The 19,285-nt window shown below is 36.0% G+C and overlaps 2 protein-coding genes across 5 annotated transcripts in view; both read right to left on the minus strand.

Moving 5' to 3' along the window:
* Positions 1-252: 252 nt before the first annotated feature.
* sdad1 (SDA1 domain containing 1) lies at positions 253-11,974 on the minus strand. The gene is made up of 22 exons (XM_051677893.1): positions 11,788-11,974; positions 11,450-11,554; positions 11,184-11,282; positions 10,736-10,846; positions 10,575-10,646; positions 10,355-10,455; positions 10,175-10,232; positions 7,960-8,034; positions 7,744-7,845; positions 7,589-7,658; positions 7,399-7,502; positions 7,245-7,302; positions 7,054-7,112; positions 6,788-6,864; positions 6,583-6,680; positions 2,494-2,570; positions 2,279-2,402; positions 1,454-1,545; positions 1,180-1,367; positions 938-1,022; positions 658-819; positions 253-440 (listed from the first exon to the last, which is right to left on the minus strand). Exons 1-22 carry the CDS (start codon positions 11,875-11,877, stop codon positions 396-398), a joined length of 2,052 nt encoding a protein of 683 aa, XP_051533853.1. The 5' UTR covers positions 11,878-11,974; the 3' UTR covers positions 253-395.
* A 2,580-nt stretch (positions 11,975-14,554) lies between these two features.
* Positions 14,555-19,285, minus strand: part of ptpn13 (protein tyrosine phosphatase non-receptor type 13) — a 106,220-nt gene continuing 101,489 nt past the window's right edge. For all 4 annotated transcript variants that reach the window (XM_051677112.1, XM_051677114.1, XM_051677113.1 and 1 more), the window contains 8 exons: positions 18,837-18,892; positions 18,585-18,682; positions 17,484-17,632; positions 17,216-17,306; positions 16,724-17,061; positions 16,389-16,604; positions 15,259-15,321; positions 14,555-15,172 (listed from right to left, as the gene is read on the minus strand). In XM_051677112.1, the coding sequence (XP_051533072.1) occupies positions 15,095-15,172; positions 15,259-15,321; positions 16,389-16,604; positions 16,724-17,061; positions 17,216-17,306; positions 17,484-17,632; positions 18,585-18,682; positions 18,837-18,892 (1,089 nt within the window). In that variant the 3' untranslated portion in view covers positions 14,555-15,094. The remainder of the gene's footprint in view (positions 15,173-15,258; positions 15,322-16,388; positions 16,605-16,723; positions 17,062-17,215; positions 17,307-17,483; positions 17,633-18,584; positions 18,683-18,836; positions 18,893-19,285) is intronic.

Below are 19,285 nucleotides of genomic sequence, written 5' to 3' on the forward strand. Positions count from 1 at the left end.
AAAAATTTTAATTTTATATATAAATACTCCCCCCCCCCAAGAATTTCAGCTTTTATTTTATTTTTTTACAATTTGAAAATATCAAATTGACTTTGAACTCAGAAATTAAAGACAAGTGCATCATAGTTCAGGTGACTTGAAGTAATTTCTTGTGTAAATTGCATTTTCATGTATGAATGAAGAACTTTGATCCGAACAAGAAAATTAACATCACATCACTGACCAAAATACAAAAGTGTAATCCAACAAAGGTTTGACTGTTTAAACTATTTATTAAAAGGCAACATGAAAATCAGCACAGTCAAGAAGTCAGTACATTCTCTTCCTGTACACAGAATGGTCCAAACAGTTTGAGTTTGAAAATCAAATCAGCTCCAGTCGGTTACAGGCAGGAATTACTTGTATTTTCTCTTCTTCAGGAGTGCATCTCTTAGTGCGATCTGAGAGGAAAATAAGTGATGAACTCAATATTAATAAGAAACACTGCAAATACAAGAACAATGCAATAATTAATTATATAGTAATTACATATTAATTAAACATTAACTAGACAGTTATAAAACAGTAATAACACAATTATAACAGCAATTACGTAGAATTATTATATCAAAGGACTAAGGTGTTGAGATAATTAGGAGACTGAGCGCCAGGGCTCACCTGTTTCTCTCTGAAAGAGCGTTTGCCTTTGGTCCTCACATTCTGACTGTGTCTCATCATCATAAAGTTTTTCTTTCGTTTTTTCTCCTTGTTACTTGTACTGGCATAAGGGTTTAGCTTACTTCTCTTCTTTATGAACTCTTTTCTATCAGTCCGACCAGCCTGAGGTGAAAAAGAGGCAGGAAAAATTTTAGCTTTATCAGAAATAATGTTAACACTGTCAGAAGGACAAAACTGTATCCCTATGTCTCTAAATTGTATATTTATTCAGTGAACTCACCATGGCTGTTGCCAGTCGTGTTTCTTTGTCAGATTTGGGTTTCTTGTGAAGATGTTCGATGTCTCTCAGACTAAGTAATTCCCCTCTGAAAAAGATCACCTTTAATTAATTGATTTATAGATTATTTCCAGTTCTTAGAAAAATATTTTATGAAAGAGATTTGATTACTAATTTCCATCATGACATTTATAAAATCTCACATTTGAACAAACAGTGATCACATTTAAAGAATTATGTCCTACCTCTCCTCTTCTTCATCACTCTCCATATTCTTCCTCTTTTGACCTTTGCCGGGTGCCGCGTTGACCTCTTTGGCCATCTGAGCGATGCGGATCTTTTTGAAGTCCTCCTGCGTGAGGAGTCGACTGGTGCTGACCGCGGCAGCTTTAGCTTTACGCTCATCCTCTGGGATACTCTGCAATTTCTCAGCCTGACACACACATGCAACATTGGTTATGGATCATTTGAATCAGATGCATCATTTACCATAATTTAGAATCAAATGTGTATACTCACAACTTCTGTCTGATCTTCATCAGAGGAGTGATGCACATTCACCCATTCTCCATCTTCATCATCCTCACTCATGCTTGCATTCTCCCAGCCATCTGTGAAGTGCCAGACAGAGTATGAGGGTCAGACAATTGAAAAAAAAAAAAAAAACACCTATTAAGGGGCTGTTCACACCTCATGTGTTTTTGCATTCATCTTTGTAGTTTTTCCAATTGTGATTTCAATGTAAACAAGCGCTAGATGGACGTCTTTGACCATTGCGCTGCATCTCGCGCAGGAACACCACTTTTTTTATGTCTCAAGAATGCTGCGTTCTGTTCTATTAGTTGCTCTGCATCTATTTATTTATTTATTTATTTTTAGAGCAAGAGTGTATTCGATCTGAACAGCCCCTGAGATAGAATGATGAGTCAATGTTGTTGTACAGAATAAAAAGGTTCCATTTAATCCAAGTGACAGGTTGATATCTCAACAAGAAAGCACCCATGATAAAATGGGATTTTTGTGAACTTTTATATACTGACAAAAATAAATTGCAGATGGTTGTAAACTGGCATTTCACTCTAACAAAATGTCTATGTATGTATGTATATGTGTGTGTGTGTGTGTGTGTGTGTGTATATATATATATATATATACACACACACACACACACACATATATATATACACACACATTTATACATAAATACACATATACAAATATATACACACACACATATATATATATATATTTATATTTATATATTTTTTTTTTAAAGAAACAGCTGTGGCACATATTACCCCATGCAAAAACCAGCTAAAGCCATTAAAACAGTTTTTCTCTTACCTTCATCTTCCTCTTCTGCCTTCTCCTCTACCTCCAGCACCTCAGCTCCAGGGATGTAGTCTTTGGCCTCCAGTTCTCCATAATTCTGGATCTTGGCCTCTTTGGATGATTCTGTGGGCCTCCCCTGGTAACACAATAATGCACATATCAGGCAAAAAAATTATGATATGTAGAATGTGCAAATTCTAGATTATTTGGTCTCATTTGCCTCATACCCTGTCTTTTCTGTGTAGCATCTTTGGATTCAGATCTCTGAAGAGTTGGATAAGACCTCTGGATGACATTGCAACATCTGCAAAATGAAAACAGACATCAGAGACATGCAAATGTTCAAATAAAAGTGCAAATGTCTACATTTGCAAACTTATCATTAATCTTCATAGAGACAATCTGAACCCCCCAAAATGCCCTGGTCTTCTCACCAGGGTTCCCACACTTTTTGACCAATGAATTTCCAACATCCTAATGAATCGTTTAGGCTGATTGGTGAACTTTCAACCAATTATTTGAAAACCACTGTCTCAAAAAAATTATTTGCTAAAAAAAAAAAAAAAAAAAAAAAAAAAAAAAAAAACCCACATCAAATTGACTTGAGTAGTTTTTACTCAACGCAAGCTCTACAGAAGTGCAATATCTATCTGATGAAATGCGTTAGAGCGGAGCAAAACTTTAAAAAAATAAAAACAAAATATATACAGTATATACAAACATTCACTAAGCACTTTATTAGGAAGACCTATACACCTACTTATTCATGCGATTATCAAATCAGTCAATCGTGTGGCAGCAGTGCAATGCATAAAATCACTCAGATACAGGACAGTAGCTTCAGTTAATGTTCACATCCACCATCAGAATGGGGAAAACATGTGATCTCAGTGATTTCGACCATGGCATGATTTTTTGTGCCAGATGGGCTGGTTTGAGTATTTGTGTAACTGCTGATCTCCTGGGATTTTCACGCACAACAGTCTGTAGAATTTACACAGAATGGTGCCAGAAACAAAAAAGCATCCAGTAAGCGTCAGTTCTGTGGACAAAAACACCTTGTAGATGAGAGGTCAAGGGAGAATGGCCAGACTGGTTCAAGCTGACAGAAAGGCTACGGTAACTCAGATAACCACTCTGTACAATTGTAGTGAACAGAACAGCATCTCAGAATGCACAACATGTCGAACCTTGAGGCAGTTGGGCTACAACAGTACAAGACCATGTCGTGAACTTGATTAGGACCATAGTGTTCCTAATAAAGTGCTCAGTGAGTATATATCAGTCCCTCCAGGATTTTGCGATCGCAAGAATTCTTGCAAATTCAACCAATCTCCACATTATTTGCTGCAGCTTGCAAGTTTTATAATTTCTGCAAATGTTCCACAAAAAATTTAAATCTGAGGGAATCCCATTGCTTTCTTCATGTTTGACAGTGGCAAAATACATGTTTGTATACTTTTATACTTTTGCGGGACCGCAGACAGCACACATATATCACAGCTAGTGTTTAATCTTCACTCTGAATGCTGTAAATGAGACACAAAAACCCATGTTTATACAAAGAATCCATAATCACTTAAAATCCCCATTAGTTGTGCAATAAAATGTGATCTGAATTTGAAGTGGTTAATACAATAGGCTACGAATCTGAAAATAGCAATATGCGTCTATGATGATAATAAATGTACATAAATGTTTTTACTAAAATAAAAAAGGTCACATATACATATATGCAACATGTATTTCAAAATATGAAAAATTTTAATTTTTTTTCCCGAAACATTTGTGGAATTTTAATTTGTACATAAATGCTCAAATATATGAACTCTAATTGTATATGTATATCAGATTTCAATATTAGACAATGTAATAATGGCAACAGGCCCAATTACTGAATCCACATATGTGTTTTTAGTTTACAGATTTATTGCGCATCTATTTTAAGCTTAGAGAAGTTTTCTTGGTTTGTCTGAGGCAGAACATTTTTATACAAAAATAATTAAGGGTCTTCCAACACCCACAGGTTTCAACTAAATGTATGGTATTTTTGTGTGTAATTCTGTTTATATATATATATATATTCTAACTGCATAGAAAGTTATTTTGCACAATGTTTTTTACATATTTACAATGTAACACAATTACAGGGGTATATAATGATGATTTGTGAATTTTCTCTGCAAAACAACACAAAAAAAATACCGCAAATTGCATTGCAAAATTTGAGAAATGTTGCAGAAAATTCAGTCATTTTGGGCCGCAAAAATCAGGAAAAAGTGCCACAAAATCCTGGTGGGACTGATATATATACAGGTGCATCTCAATAAATTAGAATGTTGTGGAAAAGTTCATTTATTTCAGTAATTCAACTCAAATTGTGAAACTTGTGTATTAAATAAATTCAGTGCACACAGACTGAAGTAGTTTAAGTCTTTGGTTCTTTTAATTGTGATGATTTTGGCTCACATTTAACAAAAACCCACCAATTCACTATCTCAAAAAATTAGAATATGGTGACATGCCAATCAGCTAATCAACTCAAAACACCTGCAAAGGTTTCCTGAGCCTTCAAAATGGTCTCTCAGTTTGGTTCACTAGGTTACACAATCATGGGGAAGACTGCTGATCTGACAGTTGTCCAGAAGACAATCAATGACACCCTTCACAAGGAGGGTAAGCCACAAACATTCATTGCCAAAGAAGCTGGCTGTTCACAGAGTGCTGTATCCAAGCATGTTAACAGAAAGTTGAGTGGAAGGAAAATTGTGGAAGAAAAAGATGCACAACCAACCAAGAGAACCGCAGCCTTATGATTGTCAAGCAAAATCGATTCAAGAATTTGGGTGAACTTCACAAGGAATGGACTGAGGCTGGGGTCAAGGCATCAAGAGCCACCACACACAGACATGTCAAGGAATTTGGCTACAGTTGTCGTATTCCTATTGTTAAGCCACAGACAACGTCAGAGGCATCTTACCTGGGCTAAGGAGAAGAAGAACTGGACTGTTGCCCAGTGTTCCAAAGTCCTCTTTTCAGATGAGAGCAAGTTTTGTATTTCATTTGGAAACCAAGGTCCTAGAGTCTGGAGGAAGGGTGGAGAAGCTCATAGCCCAAGTTGCTGGAAGTCCAGTGTTAAGTTTCCACAGTCTGTGATGATTTGGGGTGCAATGACATCTGCTGGTGTTGGTCCATTGTGTTTTTGGAAAACCAAAGTCACTGCACCCGTTTACCAAGAAATTTTGGAGCACTTCATGCTTCCTTCTGCTGACCAGCTTTTTAAAGATGCTGATTTCATTTTCCAGCAGGATTTGGCACCTGCCCACACTGCCAAAAGCACCAAAAGTTGGTTAAATGACCATGGTGTTGGTGTGCTTGACTGGCCAGCAAACTCACCAGACCTGAACCCCATAGAGAACCTATGGGGTATTGTCAAGAGGAAAATGAGAAACAAGAGACCAAAAAATGCAGATGAGCTGAAGGCCACTGTCAAAGAAACCTGGGCTTCCATACCACCTCAGCAGTGCCACAAACTGATCACCTCCATGCCACGCCGAATTGAGGCAGTAATTCAAGCAAAAGGAGCCCCTACCAAGTATTGAGTACATATACAGTAAATGAACATACTTTCCAGAAGGCCAACAATTCACTAAAAAATTTTATTAGTCTTATGATGTATTCTAATTTTTTGAGATAGTGAATTGGTGGGTTTTTGTTAAATGTGAGCCAAAATCATCACAATTAAAAAAACCAAAGACTTAAACTACTTCAGTCTGTGTGCACTGAATTTATTTAATACACGAGTTTCACAATTTGAGTTGAATTACTGAAATAAATGAACTTTTCCACGACATTGGAACTTTTCCACAAGTATTTCTGTAACTGCTGATCTCCTGGGATTTTCACACACAACAGTCTCTAGAATTTACTCAGAATGGTGCCGAAAACAAAACATCCAGTGAGGGGCAGTTCTGCAGATGGAAATGCCTTGTTGATGAGAGAGGTCAACAGAGAATGGCCAGACTGGTTCGAACTGACAAAGTCTACGGTAACTCATAACCACTCTACAACTGTGGTGAGAAGGGTTGGCACTGTTTTGGCAGCATGAGGGAGATTTCTATGACTTTTAGTATTTTATTAATTTCTATTACTTTTCCAGGCCTGGAAAACCCATTTTTAAAATTCCCTTATATTTCCAGGTTTTCTATGATCAACATGGGAAACCTGTATCACCCTAAAAGGTTGCATCTAAAAACAGAGAACTTCATAAACAGAGTATGAAAATATGAAAACAATACATAATAGATGTGACATACTTTTGTCTTTGTGGGATTTGTACTGTGTGAGATCTTGAAGCAGGTCTTCTGATATAGAAAGTGGACAGCGGGCGACAACTTCTTTTATAGCATTGATTCTGAGGTAAGATGGCGAGGGAAAAATAATGAGAAAGAGGGAAAGCTATCATTCCAGTCATTTCCAAACATTGTGCAATTTTACATTGTACTGTATTTTAGTGCCTACCCAACTGTCATGACCTCCCCTGAATTTCTGTCCGTTACAAAGTTATTAGCGATGGTCATGATGACTGACTCAATGATCTGTGGAAGAAGCAGGAATATAAGATATAAAAGCACAATCAGATTTCAACATTCATCTCAAAGTTTTACACAGTAGTATACGAGAATTTAACATTAAAAAAAAAAGTCAAAAGACTTGTAAGTTGATGAAAAGTCAGATTAATTTTATATCGTTATTGAAATAAAGTCTTCTAAAATTATTCTGTATACCTCAGGAGGGACTAACTGATGAGAGGCCTGGGCGGCACACAGGAGAATTTTGGTCACCTCTATAAGAAGAAGAAGAGACTTTAAACAAAAAATGCCTTAGAAGCATTAGAATAATCAGACATTCAGGAGTCAAAAAGCAGTGTATTACTCATTAATATATTATAAATATTCTATAGGTATAACTGTGTCACCTCTTTGGTGAGGCTGAAGGAACCGCTGGACAAATGGATAGAAATTAAAGAGGAAGAGCTGTAAAGACAAAAACAAAACAGGTCAGATGGAGCCATAAATTTGGAACCTACTAAAAATGCTCAGGATGTGTGAATGTTAACTATCTTCAATTACCTCATGAATTCCCACGAGTCTAGAGATGAGCTCCATTAACATGATCTTCACCTCAAAACGCTCATTTGAACTCTCCAACTGCTTTAAGAGTTTCTCTGCAAAATCTGGACAACACATAATAACATTTTACTTCAGCAGAGGTGGAGACAAATGTGATGTGATTTCTTTATATGAAAAATGGTGGTCTTACCTTGTGGATCATGGATCAAATGGATGGCAGAGAAATTAAAAACCTCAACCTTTTTCTTCTTTTTGTGTTTCTGAAAAAAGTCCAATATTTAGCACTGAAATCAACGAAAATCATTGATTTGTTGATGAAGGAAACACTTGATTTAACCTGAATACCTTGAGGACTTTCATGGCTTTTTCCATTTTCTTCTTGTTTTTTGTCGTTTTCTTTCCTGTGGAATATCGGATCATGAGATCTCTGGCTGATGGCCCGTCATCCTGCAGAGAGAGAGAAAAAAAACAAACAGGATGTAAAATAATAGAATGCATTCACATTACAACATTCATTTTCAAAGAAAGCAAACTGAAGACATGAACACCTGAAATACTGACCTCTGATTCTGAATCACTGTCTTTCTTTTCATCTTCATCTTTTCCCAGAAAGAACTTTAATCCAGCTACAAGGATCTGAGAGGAGACAGCATTTGTTCAAACATTTAACCCTGAAATAATGGGTGTTTCGCCAAACATTATTACATACCTCGGGTCTTTAGCAACCCAGCACATTTATCTATCACAAATGGATCTACAAAATGCCCAGATATTTTCAGAACATTTTCAAGGCAATTAGAAAAATAATAAAATATAATATATTCTGATACATTTCAATGTTTTATTTTTCATACATCAAAGAGATGATGCAACAAATATAGAACAGGATTCATTACTTCCAGACTGAAATTTCATGACAACACTGTCAAAAACATACTGAGCTGCACAAAACACATAATCTACACACATGAATTTTCTCAGGCACTTTTTGAGTCTAAATAGATGCAGAAATTCAATAATTTCAGTAGTATACCCAAATGACAATAGTCATATGATACTGTTCATGTGTTACACTTGCTATTGTTTACTTCCCGTTGCTTCTTCGTTAAATGTAAATCAAGTCAATCACTGAAACATCAGCACCTCCTTGAGTAAGAAATAGCAAGTACAATATGTATGTGTACATGCATATGGAACACTGATAACGTCACACAGAAAATCAATGTGATTATAGTAGTAATTTGTATGAATATAGTACTCATTTATCTTGTAATACACAAATAAATATATTTCCTGTGATATTTAACTTGTACAGACAGATTATATAGACTCTTAAATATATAGGGTCATTATTGACACTATACTATACCCTTTTGGTAATTAAGCAGTTATTAAGTTATAAAAATATTAGAGCTGTCAGAATTAACGCGTTTACACATGCGACATTCATTTTTCTTAATTGCGATTAACGCATTTACCGTTATTACAGCATATATACTGGGGTGAAGGGCACACCCTTTGTAATGTCTCCACATGGAGTCTTTACACTGTCGCACATGCCACAGCACCAGAGCCCTTCTACCAAGATGAGCCTACAAGCTTAGCATAAAATAGCATAATAAGGCGGTTCCATAGACATTCTAGTTGACCGTTATGCTCTCTCCTATGATAGAGCTGCAGAGGTTCTCTCATTAAATAAAAGAATCTCTGACAGTGCTTCCCTGTCAGTGATAAACGATGGAGAAAGAACCTCTTAACACTATTTGATGTGCAAAACAAGCCCAGATGGAACCTGTGATAGAAATCAAGTATTTTTCAGAAGCATGTAAGGCACGTTTTAATTACCACAGAATCAAGTCAATTCTTAAATATCACTAAAACGCAGAATGAGACATTATTGTTTGCAAGCTCTTTTCATGGCGAGTTCAAAGCGGCACTCTATGCTGCCGTTGCCGCGAATCGTGTTCGCAGCTTCACGATTGCTGTAACAAAGCGGATATTCCCAGTCTACCGGCAGATTAATATTGTGGCGGATGACCGTTTGAGGGATTTAATGCCCACTGCAATGAATATGCAACCTATGTGGGGACTAGTTTTTTCAATTAATCAAACTCCCATTTAGATTTTGGGACATTTTTAATGTTCCTTGAATTGGTTCTATTTTAGTGCATTGTCTTTATACTGTGGAAAGCTTTGTTTGGAAAACGTTAACAAAGCATTATATTGTTACATGTTGTTTTGTTTCCTTTCCTAAGATGGAAATAAATTAATTTGAAAAGAAGTGTATATATAGTGTCAAATTTCAGCACTTTTAAAATCTGCGATTAATCGCGATTAACTACAAAATATGTGATTAATCACGATTAAACTTTTTAATTGACTGACAGCACTACAAATATATATATATATATATATATATATATATATAACACTATTCAGAAGAGAAAGGATGTGGAATACTAAATGGGTGGGGGCATTAAATAAAAAAACGGATGAGATACACAGGGTAAAATGAGGTTCCAGGTCACTAAAGACCCAAGGTATGCATCAAAGGGTTAAATAGGAAAACAAGAGGTCAAAAACCACAAGAGCAATTTACCATATATCTAATACTTTTTAAATACTTTTTCATAAAAATATAATTACACAACTATTATTACATTTAATATTAATATATTTTATAACTAAATATGTAAATAATTGGGAACTATATGATTTATAAGGAGATAATCATGTATTTCATTGGAGAGAATAAGCAACAACAAAAAAAAACTACCTTTGTGACTTTGGAGAAACATGCTGTGGTGACGACGTTCACAGTTTTAGCGTCATTCCTGATTGGTAGATGTGGAAATTAAAAACAGAGGTGTGACTGCAGATCATGTTACATATGGTAATATCATGTTACACAATCTCACAAGTTATTCATTGTTTCAGTTCAAGAGCTTTAACGCACCAAATGTTTCTTCTGTACAGCTCAACCATCACATCCAGAGAAATCTTTGCAGCAATGGGGTTCGAATCTCTCAGCATAGTGTACATAAAGTTCTGTAATGTCTAAGAAAAATAACAACAGATATTTAACAAGTACCTACAGTATTGATATTCTTCAAAACTAAAGTATAGTTATGAATGCTGTAACTTTATGGAAAGAGACAAAAGTGTGGGTGACTTACCGTGTTCAATTTGTTGTTTTTGTGCTTGGCATTGATATTTTTGATGTCAGTCACAATATGCGTGTATAAAGTCTGTAGAGACAGAGGAGAGATTACTTTAAGTAAATAATCTGCAATCAATTATAACCTGGAATCTTATTTTACACCTCAAAAACACAGACCTTTCGTAAAAGTTTATCATGACAGTGCAGTAGCTCAAAGAACAGCTCCAGAAGACTCGTGGGACTGATCAAATCCTTGTTTCTCAAGAGGATAAGGGCTTTGCAAAATGTCTGAATGAAAGTTCCAGAGACAGAAAGCACCAGTCAGATCACTGCAAGTGAACCTTCAGAAGTTCAGATCAGTTCTTATGCTTGAAAGAGCATCAATAAAACTACCTTTAATCACTTAGTGAGTATATATACTGAAAGAGGTGCCACACTGGGGGAGTGTAGACTAGTGGTTAAGTTTTAAGCAGATAAATTAAAGTCTGTAGGTTTGAATCCCATAAATGCCAATCCATGAACTATCACCATTGTGCCTTCGATCAAGATACAATCCCCGTCATCTCTACGGGGATTGTGTCGCTTTGGTTGAAAGAGTCTACTAAACAACAAATGTCATTCATACCATTCTGAGATCTGATTCTAGTACTGTATGGTGGTTTATGAGAAGATCAGTCAGCTCCTGGGGGAACTTTGACAGCTCTTCTAAGTAACAGTGTCCAACCTGGGAGATAAAAAAATATTTAAAAAATTACAAATTAAAAAAAAAAAAAACACAGTCAGCCAATAACATGACAACGATATGAATAAGACCAAGAAGTATTATTCATTAAAGTCAAAAGACTGAAATTAAATACTAAACTGAGAAAGAAAGAGGTTGGATCTCCATACCTGAGCCAGAAACATAATCAGCTCAGCCAGGTCTTTGTTGGGTTTGTCCGGCTGATGTTTAAATATCTCGACATTGGACTGATAATGACGATACTGTTGCAAAAACTACATCGAATAAACGAGGACAGGGTTAATATGAATTCTGGGTCAACATGCCACTAAAATTATACTTTACAATATACAACTGTTTAAAGATAAGGTTTATGTAGAGGTTAAGACATATATTTTGAAGTGTCTCTGTACTTCTAAACAGAATCATCAGTGCAAACAAGATATTTATTTGGTTGACTACACAGCGAACAGGCCAGTTGACAACTATAGCATTGACCGTGCATTACCTCCTCCGTGTAAGACTTCGGATCCCTCTTGATAAGATTTTGCAGCTGTGGGAGATTTGTCGGTAATTTGTTATTGTGTCGACCCGACATGATGAATAGTTTTATAAACGCCTGAGCGTCAGAAAAGAAAGTTTATTCAGACTACTCCAGCACAAACGTGGTTCACAAGTAAGTCGCCATGTTGGATGCGAACTACGGAAACCCTGATAGGACATTCCAGTTCCTGTAAGCGACCATACGAATCCTACTATGGCGAAGGGCTCGTTGTTTTTACTGTCTAGTAACCATATTAATATTCATGAGGAAAGTCGTCACTATAGTAGGATTCGTAAAAGGCAATAAATGTCTGTCTTTTTTATCTTCTTCTTTGAGATGGCTACATGTAATCCGCCAGGGGGCGCATGAGGGCTCAGAAAGCAAAATGTCAAGACGTTGTTTTGTTTTGCCTTAAACGTTTGTGCGCTAAGAAGTATAACCGTTTAAATATTTTAATTCCAATTATTGGTACCTAGCAAACAAATGGAAATCCTCCGTAGCAGTGTAATCACAAACGACTGTGATCGGTCCATCCTGATCATAGCTGAGAAAAGTAACAGGTACCACGTGACAATACCCTCAATTAATTTTATAAGCGGTTTCGTCAATGATTTAGACAAGTAGACTTTGATAGCCGTTGAATATAAAATAAACACCCAGCAGTAAACATAGTAGCTTTATTACCCATCTCACCTGACCAATTAGAAACTACTTGTGCCGCAACAGTATTGTTCAATGTACTGAATAACATCAAAAACTCCTTTAAACCTAGTTAAACTTGATAGCATCCAAATGACACAGACTATATAAAAGAACCATTGCAGCTCATAAAGTGAAAAGTGTGCAGGTGGGTAATTTGAATCTTCAAATTGTTTATAATATACTGGCTTTTCATAACTTATTACAGTGATGGAATGGCAAAAATTCATACCTCGGGTATTTTTAGTGACCCGGGACCTCATTCCACCCACTGTACCTATTTTTTGGAGTTATGCCCCCACCTCCAAAAAAAATAAAAATAAAAATATATATATAAAACTGCTTGATTACCAAAGATGTATAGGGTCATTAAAAACCCTAGATATGTAATAGTGTCACTTGTGTGACTTTTTTTTATGATTATTTCATATCTATTTAAGTTTACTATCACAGGTTATATGTCTTTGTTTATTACAAGACAAAGACAAACATACCATATTCATACAAATGACTACTATATCACGTTGGTTTTCTATGTGACTTGTGAATTATCAGTATTCCTGATGCATGTACACATTCATATTATACATGTTATTTCTTACTCAAGGTGGCGCTGATGTGTCAGTGATTTATTTGATTTACATTTGACGTTGCTATTTGAGGAAGAAGCCATGTGGAAGTAAACTATAGTAAGTGTAACACATGAGCAGTATGATTTGGCTATTGTCATAATTGGGTATGTGGCTGTGTTCAGAATCAACCAATCATCAAGCTCATGTGAAATAGTACACACCTATCTTCACCTGAAGTGACTCTGATTAACTCCAAATAAATCTCAGCTGTTCTTGTAGTATTTTTCTGACATCTTTTTGGTTGCATGCTACTACAAGAGCCATGGGCCACAAAGAGCTTACAAAAAGAAAACTGGTCAGAGAGGCTGTCAAGAGGCCTACAGCAACATTAAAGAGCTTCAGCTCTTTCTGGCAAGTACTGGCTGCTCCCTACATGTGACAACTATCTCCAGTATTCTTCATCTGTCTGGGCTATGGGGCAGGGTGGCAAGACCAAGCCTTTTCTGACAAAAAAACAAAAAAAAAAACATCCAAGCCCAGCAAAAACCTATATCCGGTCTCCCAAAACCATGTGGAAAAATGTGTTATGGTCTGATGAGACCAAGATTGAACGTTTTGCCCAAAATTGTAAAAAGTATGTTTGCCGCAAAAACAACACAGCACATCAGCAAAAGAACACCATACCCACGGTGAAGCACGGTGGTGGCAACATCATGCTTTGGGGCTGTTTTTCTTCAGCTGGGACTGGGGCTTTAGTGAAGGTGGAGGAAATCTTGAAAAGCGCCATGTACCAGTCAATTTTGGCACAGAACCTTCTGGTGTCTGCTAGAAAGCTGAAAATGAAGAGATCTTTCACCTTTCAGCATGACAATGATCCAAAGCACACATCCAAATCAACAAAAGAATGGCTTCAGCAAAAAAAGTTTAATGTTTTGGAATGGCCCAGCCAGAGCCCAGACCTGAATCCTATAGAAAATCTGTGGGGGGACCTGAAGAGGGCCATACACAGGAGATGCCCTTGAAATTTGACAGATCTGGAACGTTTTTGCAAAAAAGAGTGGGAAAATATTCCCAAGTCAAGATGCGCCAAACTAATAGACTCCTATCCAAACAGAGTGCTGTAATAAAATCAAAGGGTGCTTCAACTAAGTATTAGTTCAGGGATGTGCACACTTATGCAGTTAGGTTATTCTAAGTTTTTTTTTTTTTTTTCTCTGAAATGTGTCACTTTGGTTTTCAGTGGCATTGCATAGGTTGTAATTTTTACATTTAAAGGTGCAAAAATTCTGATATGATTTATCTTTAATTTTTTTACATCACAAAAACCTGCTGTTTTAACAGGGGTGTGTAGACTTTTCATATCCACTGTATGTGCCGGGTCGCTACAGACCAATCATGTTTGGCGAAACACCCATTCATTGAAGGGTTAAAGGAAAAGGGCATTAAGACTTACAAGCATGATATTCTTTTATTTACAAATTGCAAATTGTCCAGTATGTAACAGCTTTGAAACATATCAACAGATTTCATAAGATAAATATCACACTAAATATAACACTTTTAATTTCTTCGATTACCACTGGCACTCAGTGATTTCTAAAAGATTTACAAAGCAAATACTGTCTCGTATTCTGTCAAGGCAACATTTCCAGCATTGTTTATTTTAAAGTACACGAGAATAATTTTATATCACAAGAAAAGATCCATAATCTTCAAGGACTCTATAAAAAACTTTTACCAAAAAATTATAAATTATAAAATAAATGGATTCAAAGAAGTAGCAGCCAATGGTCAAGAATGTAAGCAATAGGAATACACGAAATTCTGCAAGAATCGTATGCGTCACATGATGTCCAAAACATCAGAAGACAAGTTTGTTCTGACAAGGTTAAAGCCCCTGATAGGGAGGAAAAAAAACTGGTTCCAAAAATCTTGTCGATTGAAACACGCAGTTATTTGACCCTGTTTCGAAAGCAGAAAGGCAAAGGGGGTCAAGATTTTCATCCTGAGAGTTTCTCTTCTACTTGTAGACATCTGAGCACGTATAAGATGACCTGGTAGCAAAAAATATATTGTTCCTGGAGAGGAAACACAGAAAATGTTATACATGCAAAAGCAAACTTCATTTAAATGCATAGTTCATTATCAAATGTAAAGATGTTACCTCTGTTTGCACCATGCCGTGCCTTTGGAGTCTCATGGTGCGTACGACATCAGATATGTCAAACTAAAGAAAGGGAATTTGGAGAAAATACAGTTTATATATATATATATATATATATATATATATATATATATATATATAAGCAATGTGTTAACATTTTGATAACTCATTTATAACATTAACAACATTGCACTATGTTTAAAACATCAATTGTTTATGTGCAAATTCAAATAGGAAGTTATAAAGCTGATTAATAATTTTCATACTTATATGAACATTAAAGGGATAGTTCGGCCAAAAATGAAAATTCTCTCATCATTTACTCACCCTCATGTTAGCAGGTGTGCATGAATTTCTTCTGCTGAACAAACTAAGATTTTTAGAAGAATATCTTAAATCTGTAGGTCCTTTCAATGCAAGTGAATGGTGGCCAGAACTTTGAAGGTCCAAAAAGCATAAAAGTAAAAGTGTAAAAGTAATCCACACGGTTAAATTCAAATAGTCAGAAGCAATATAACAGGTGTGGGTGAGAAACAGATCAAAATTTATGTCCTTTTTTACTATAAATCTCCACTTTTACATTTTGAAATTGAAATTGTTTTTGGCGATTCACATTCTTTGTGCAATAGCCACCTATTGGGCAGGGATGATAATTTATAGTTAAAAATAATTTAAATATTGATCTGTTTCTCACCCACACCTATCATATCGCTTCTAAAGATTTGGATTAAAACACGAGTCATATTGATTACTTTTATGCTGCCTTTATGTGCTTTTTGGACTTTCAAAGTTCTGGCTACCATTCACATGCACTGTATGGACCTACGGAACTGAGATATCTGAGATTCTTGTTTGTGTTAAACAGAAGAATGTCATGCACATCTGTTAACATAAGGGTGAGTACATGATGAGAGAATTTTCCTTTTTGGGTGAACTATCTTTTTATGTATTATGTAAAGTAATGGCAGTTTATTTATGTAACTTATTTATCAATTAAAGTGTTACCAGCAACAAATACATACAGTCTTAGTATACTTTAGGACAAATTGTATTTATTTTATTATAACACAAAAAATAACATTACAATCTAAAGCGTAAGACAATAATTATAAAAAAATACTGAAACTTACATCTGCATCTTTGCTGATGAGGCCAAGAACCACATCTATACAAATGAGTGTTCCTGATCGGCCAATCCCAGCACTGCAGTGGGTGATGATGGGGCCTGATTGGTGGATGTGTCTCATATAGGAAATAAAGGTCAGGAGCTGTTCGGGTTGAGTCGGAGTCCCATGATCAGGCCAGCCAGTGTAATTCAGATGTGTGACTCGCTGGATCTCATTGGTCTATATATCAATAAAGCAAGAAATTCAGATACATACATGTACATATATTAGGGTTAGGTAAGGGTTATATATACAAAGGGTTATATATACAGGGTTATAGGAGTCAAACTGTCTTTCACCTGGATGTCTTTGACCTCTATGAGCCGAATGACAAAGTTGTCCAGGTGCTGATCTTTGACCAGTGTGATCTGAAGACGGTCATTCACCATCTCAGGCGAGCGGGGCGTGTCAGGCCAGTACCTCTGACATTTTACCTTCCCTCCCTCCACTTCCTGTGTCATCATGGCAATCACGTTGGACTTCTGCTCCCAAACCATCTGCCAGAAATCACCCAACGTGGTGGGTAGCGGCCCCTGGCACGCGATGTACATGAAATCCTCTTCCTTAACCGGCATCTTGATGAAGTTTGCATTAATGTAGCCACCATCCTTTCCCAACGTGACCCTAGTTGTGTCGACTAAAAAATGACAGAAAGGGAGCATGATAATAAACACAAAAAAAGATCAGATAAAAGTTTTTCTTGAAGGATACATTGATAGCCGTCAGTTTTATCTACAGAAAATCGATGTAGGAGGCAAATAAGGATGTTGTTGTTGTTTTTTTAAACTTACATGGAACAATGTTTTTGTAGCGGTTTTTCTTCTTGTTCTCTTTGGTCTGGCCGATCAGACAGTCATCTAAGGGCTGCAAATTTTGCAGATTCTTTGGAGGAAGAACATTTGCAGATACAAATAAATTAAAATAGTTCAAATACAGTCTTTCTAGCAACTGAATATCTAAAAAGAATGACAGGTGCATCTGCAAATCAGTATAAAACAGGACTTGGACTGATTTGAAATGCATATGACACCTATGATTTCAATTATATATTTTAAGTACCTCAAACTCTTGCAGAGGAACTTTCTGTTCCAGTAGACCCCTTATCATACGGACCACAGTGTTGAGTTCAGTGGATGTATAATGGCCGTCAGGAACTACTTTAACCAGCGTAAGAGATGTCAACTCATCCTCTGTAACAATTGGTCCATCTGAAACAAAGAAAGGAGAGGAGCATTTATTTAAATAAATTTAAATGCAAAACATTAAAAATGAGATAAAACTCTTCATTATAATAACACAACCTAAGCTTTACAACCTAAATCATTTCTGAATTGCAACAACCAGCCATAAAGGAATAGTTCACCTAAAAATGAAAATTCTCTCATCATTTATACTTATGTGTATGACTTTCTTTCTTCTGCAGAATACAAACAAAGATTTTTAGAAGAATATCTCAGCTCTGGAGGTCCATACAATGCAAGTGAATGGTGGCCAGAACTTTGAGGCTCCAAAAAAGCACAAAGGCAGCATAAAAGCAACCCATACAATTCCAGTGTTTTAATTAATGTCTTCTGAAGCGATCACAACCGATTTTAGGTAAGAACAGACCAATATATAACTTCTTTTTACTGTACATCTTGTCATTGCGGTCTCTAGGCACGATCATTATTTCAAGCTTGATTACACTTCCTAGTGCTTGACGCATGCGCAGAGAGCTAGATGGTGCAAAGAAGTGTAATCAAGCCTGAAATCACTATCGCCAAGGAGACTGCTGATGTCAAGATTTATAGTGAAAAAGGAGTTACATTTTTGCCTGTTCTCATCCAAAACCAATTGGATCGCTTTAGAAGACATGGATTAAACCAATGAAGTCATATGGATTACTTTTATACTGCCTTTTTGTGCTTTTTGGAGCTTCAAAGCTTTGTTTACCATTCACTTGGACCTACAGAGCTGAGATATTATTTTAAAAGTCTCTGTGTTCTGCAGAAGAAAGTAAGGCATATACATCTGTATAAATGATATTTATATCATTTATACAGAAATAAATTTTCATTTTTGGGTGAAATTTTAAAGAAATCTGCTCACAGTAAAACAAGATAAGTGTTGCATTTCCCTGTGAAAAACTTAAATGGTAAAAACAGGTTGCTGGTAACCAACCTTCAGTAAATTTAGAATTGATGTTCTCTATGGGCAGCTCATCACTTCCCCATGTGATCTCATCTTCATCCAGTGGACCTGATGATGACTGCAGGGCACTAAGAAGAGAGCATAGATTTGCACAGTCAAATCAGAAAAAAAACACCTGTCAACTAAAACAAAACTAAAATGTTAAAAATATGTTGTTAGTTGCAGTTTCAGCACTGACGAGAGGGTTATAAAACTGTATGTGATGGTTTTCATCTTTCTCACCTGTCGTTCAGTGGATCATCAACATTTTCTTCTTTCCAGTCTGCCTTCCGAGAGGTCTGAAGACACAAAAAACATACTATAATACAGCATGGTCAGAAATGAATGAGGCTTGTGGCAAAAGTGCCTCCGAAATTCAAAATGTATAGGGCCAAAAATGCCCTATAATGAATCCCCCCTTTTTTTGTGTAACATGACAAAATGTTCTATCATTTTATTCCAAGATTAAAACATATCAGAAATTGTTTAGATTTAAATTTAGATACAACCTTACTGAATTAATTCAGAATTTATATTAATACAATTTATTAAATTCAAGAATTTTACATTAATGTATGACACACTGTGTTTTTAAATGCCATCATAAAATAAAAATACCCCTAGGTGAAAAATATTGCCCATGATAAAAAAAAAAGTTCATTTTTGACCCTATAACACAGAACCTGGCATGG

The sequence above is a fragment of the Myxocyprinus asiaticus genome, chromosome 38 (assembly GCF_019703515.2).
Source record: "Myxocyprinus asiaticus isolate MX2 ecotype Aquarium Trade chromosome 38, UBuf_Myxa_2, whole genome shotgun sequence".
Taxonomy (NCBI): domain Eukaryota; kingdom Metazoa; phylum Chordata; class Actinopteri; order Cypriniformes; family Catostomidae; genus Myxocyprinus; species Myxocyprinus asiaticus.